The following is a 2,755-nucleotide window of genomic DNA, read 5'->3' on the forward strand; positions in this document are numbered from 1 at the left end:
CATGTCTCCCAGGAGCTGGGACCTAGGGTCACAGGCTCGAGACAGGAGATATTCCATGGGACCGCTGGGAAGGAACAGACTACCAAAATGACTTCTCCAGAACTCTTTGGCTTCGAGCTACAGAATCACAAATTACTTTCCCCTTCTGAGCATGTAAGTGCTAAACCTCACCCTATTCGAGGAAGGCCTCCCTGTCATCAAGAGACACCCAAGAGGGGCTGAGGTTATAGCTCAGTAGCAGAGCACTTGCCTCATACATATGAAGCACAGGGTTCAATCCTCAGCAGCACATAAAAATGCATAAATAAAATAGAGGTATTTTAAAAAGAGAGAGAGAGAGACCCAAAAAGGAAAAACTTTCATATGTCTTTTGTTCTCTCTCTACTTGCCCACCTTAAGAAAAGAACAAAAAAGGGGCAAGTAGAGCTCTGGCCCAGCATGTGTGATGCACAGGGTTCAATCCTCAACACTACATATAAATAAATAAATGGATGAATAAATAAGAAACAAAAGAAAAAACCAACATTTACTGAGCGGCAGGTGTGAGCCAGAGAGTCTGAAATATGGCTCTCATTAAACTGCTACAACAGCCCTGTGAAGTGGGCATTATTATGCCCTTTTTATACAGGGATTATATCTCTTGCTCAAGGGCACAAAAAAAAAATCAGGTGACAGGATGAAAAATAATCCCACTCTTCCTGCCTTTCCGGGGGTGATCAGCTGGTCTGCGCTCCCCTGACGTGGGCCGGGGCACGCCACCACCGAATGGCAGCCTCCAGAAAGCCACCGCGAGTAAGGGCAAATCACCAGGATTTTCAGCTGAGAAATCTAAGAATAATTGAACCTAACGAGGTGATACACTTAGGAGACACAGGTGGGAAAACAGGTTGCAGAATGGCTCCAAAGGTGACTTCAGAGCTGCTTCGGCAGCTGAGACAAGCCATGAGGAATTTGGAGTACATGACGGAACCAATCCAGGCCTATATTATCCCGTCGGGGGATGCCCACCAGAGCAAGTATATTGCTCCATGTGACTGTCGGCGGGCCTTTGTCTCTGGATTTGATGGCTCTGCGGGCACAGCCATCATCACTGGGGAGCATGCAGCCATGTGGACCGATGGGCGCTACTTTCTGCAGGCTGCCAAGCAGATGGACAGCAACTGGACACTCATGAAGATGGATCTGAAGGACACTCCAACTCAGGAAGACTGGCTGGTGAGTGTGCTTCCTGAAGGATCCAGGGTGGGTGTAGACCCACTCATCATTCCTACAGATTACTGGAAGAAGATGGCCAAGGTCCTGCGAAGTGCTGGCCACCACCTCATTCCTGTGAAGGAGAACCTTGTCGATAAAATCTGGACAGACCGTCCTGAGCGCCCCTGTAAAGCCCTCCTCACGCTGGGCTTGGATTATACAGGCATTTCCTGGAAGGACAAGATTGCAGACCTTCGGTTGAAAATGGCGGAGAGGAACATTGTGTGGTTTGTGGTCACTGCCCTGGATGAGATTGCCTGGCTGTTCAATCTCCGAGGATCAGATGTGGAGCACAATCCAGTATTTTTCTCCTATGCAATCATAGGACTAGAGACGATCATGCTCTTCATCGATGGGGACCGCATAGATGCCCCTAGTGTGAAGGAGCACCTGCTTCTTGACTTGGGCCTGGAGGCTGAATACAGAATCCAGGTGCTTCCTTACAAGTCCATCCTGAGCCAGCTCAAGTCCCTGTGTGCCGACCTCTCCCCGAGGGAGAAGGTGTGGATCAGCGACAAGGCCAGCTATGCCGTGAGCGAGGCCATCCCTAAGGATCACCACTGCTGTATGCCTTACACCCCCATCTGCATTGCCAAAGCTGTGAAGAATGCAGCCGAGTCAGAAGGCATGAGGCAGACTCACATTAAAGATGCTGTTGCCCTCTGTGAACTCTTTAACTGGTTGGAGAAAGAGGTTCCTAAAGGTGGCATGACAGAGATCTCAGCTGCTGACAAAGCTGAGGAATTCCGCAGGCAACAGGCTGACTTTGTGGACCTGAGCTTCCCCACAATTTCCAGTACGGGACCCAACGGCGCCATCATTCACTACGCCCCGGTCCCTGAGACGAATAGGACCTTGTCACTGGATGAGGTGTACCTCATTGACTCAGGCGCTCAATCAAGGATGGAACCACAGATGTGTCCCGGACCATGCATTTTGGGACCCCTACAGCCTATGAGAAGGAATGCTTCACATATGTCCTCAAGGGCCATATATCTGTGAGTGCAACCATTTTCCCGACTGGAACCAAAGGCCACCTTCTGGACTCTTTTGCCCGTTCAGCTTTATGGGATTCTGGCCTGGATTACCTGCATGGAACAGGACATGGTGTTGGATCTTTTCTGAATGATCATGAGGGTCCGTGCGGCATTAGTTATAAAACTTTCTCTGACGAGCCCTTGGAGGCAGGCATGATTGTCACTGATGAGCCAGGATATTATGAAGATGGGGCTTTTGGGATCTGCATTGAGAATGTAGTCCTGGTGGTTCCCGTGAAGACCAAGTATAATTTCAATAACCGGGGAAGCCTGACCTTTGAGCCTCTAACTTTGGTTCGGATCCAGACCAAAATGATAGATGTGGAATCTCTTACAGACAAAGAGTGTGACTGGCTCAACAATTACCACCTGACCTGCAGAGATGTGATCGGGAAGGAACTGCAGAAACAGGGCAGACAGGAAGCTCTGGAGTGGCTCATCAGAGAGACGCAACCCATCTCTAA

The 2,755-nt window shown here is 49.5% G+C and overlaps 1 protein-coding gene across 1 annotated transcript in view; it reads left to right on the plus strand.

The window, feature by feature from the left end:
* Positions 1-721: 721 nt before the first annotated feature.
* Positions 722-2,755, plus strand: part of LOC124102936 (xaa-Pro aminopeptidase 1-like) — a 2,466-nt gene continuing 432 nt past the window's right edge. Inside the window, 2 exon segments of the mRNA XM_046459384.2 lie at positions 722-2,149; positions 2,152-2,755. The exon segment at positions 2,152-2,755 is cut by the window's right edge and continues 432 nt beyond it. Coding sequence (XP_046315340.1) covers positions 766-2,149; positions 2,152-2,755 — 1,988 coding nt within the window. The 5' untranslated portion in view covers positions 722-765.

This window comes from Marmota monax, unplaced genomic scaffold (assembly GCF_021218885.2).
Source record: "Marmota monax isolate L192 unplaced genomic scaffold, Marmota_monax_Labrador192_F-V1.1 WCK01_AAM20220418_F8-fsc00059, whole genome shotgun sequence".
Classification (NCBI taxonomy): Eukaryota; Metazoa; Chordata; class Mammalia; order Rodentia; family Sciuridae; genus Marmota; species Marmota monax.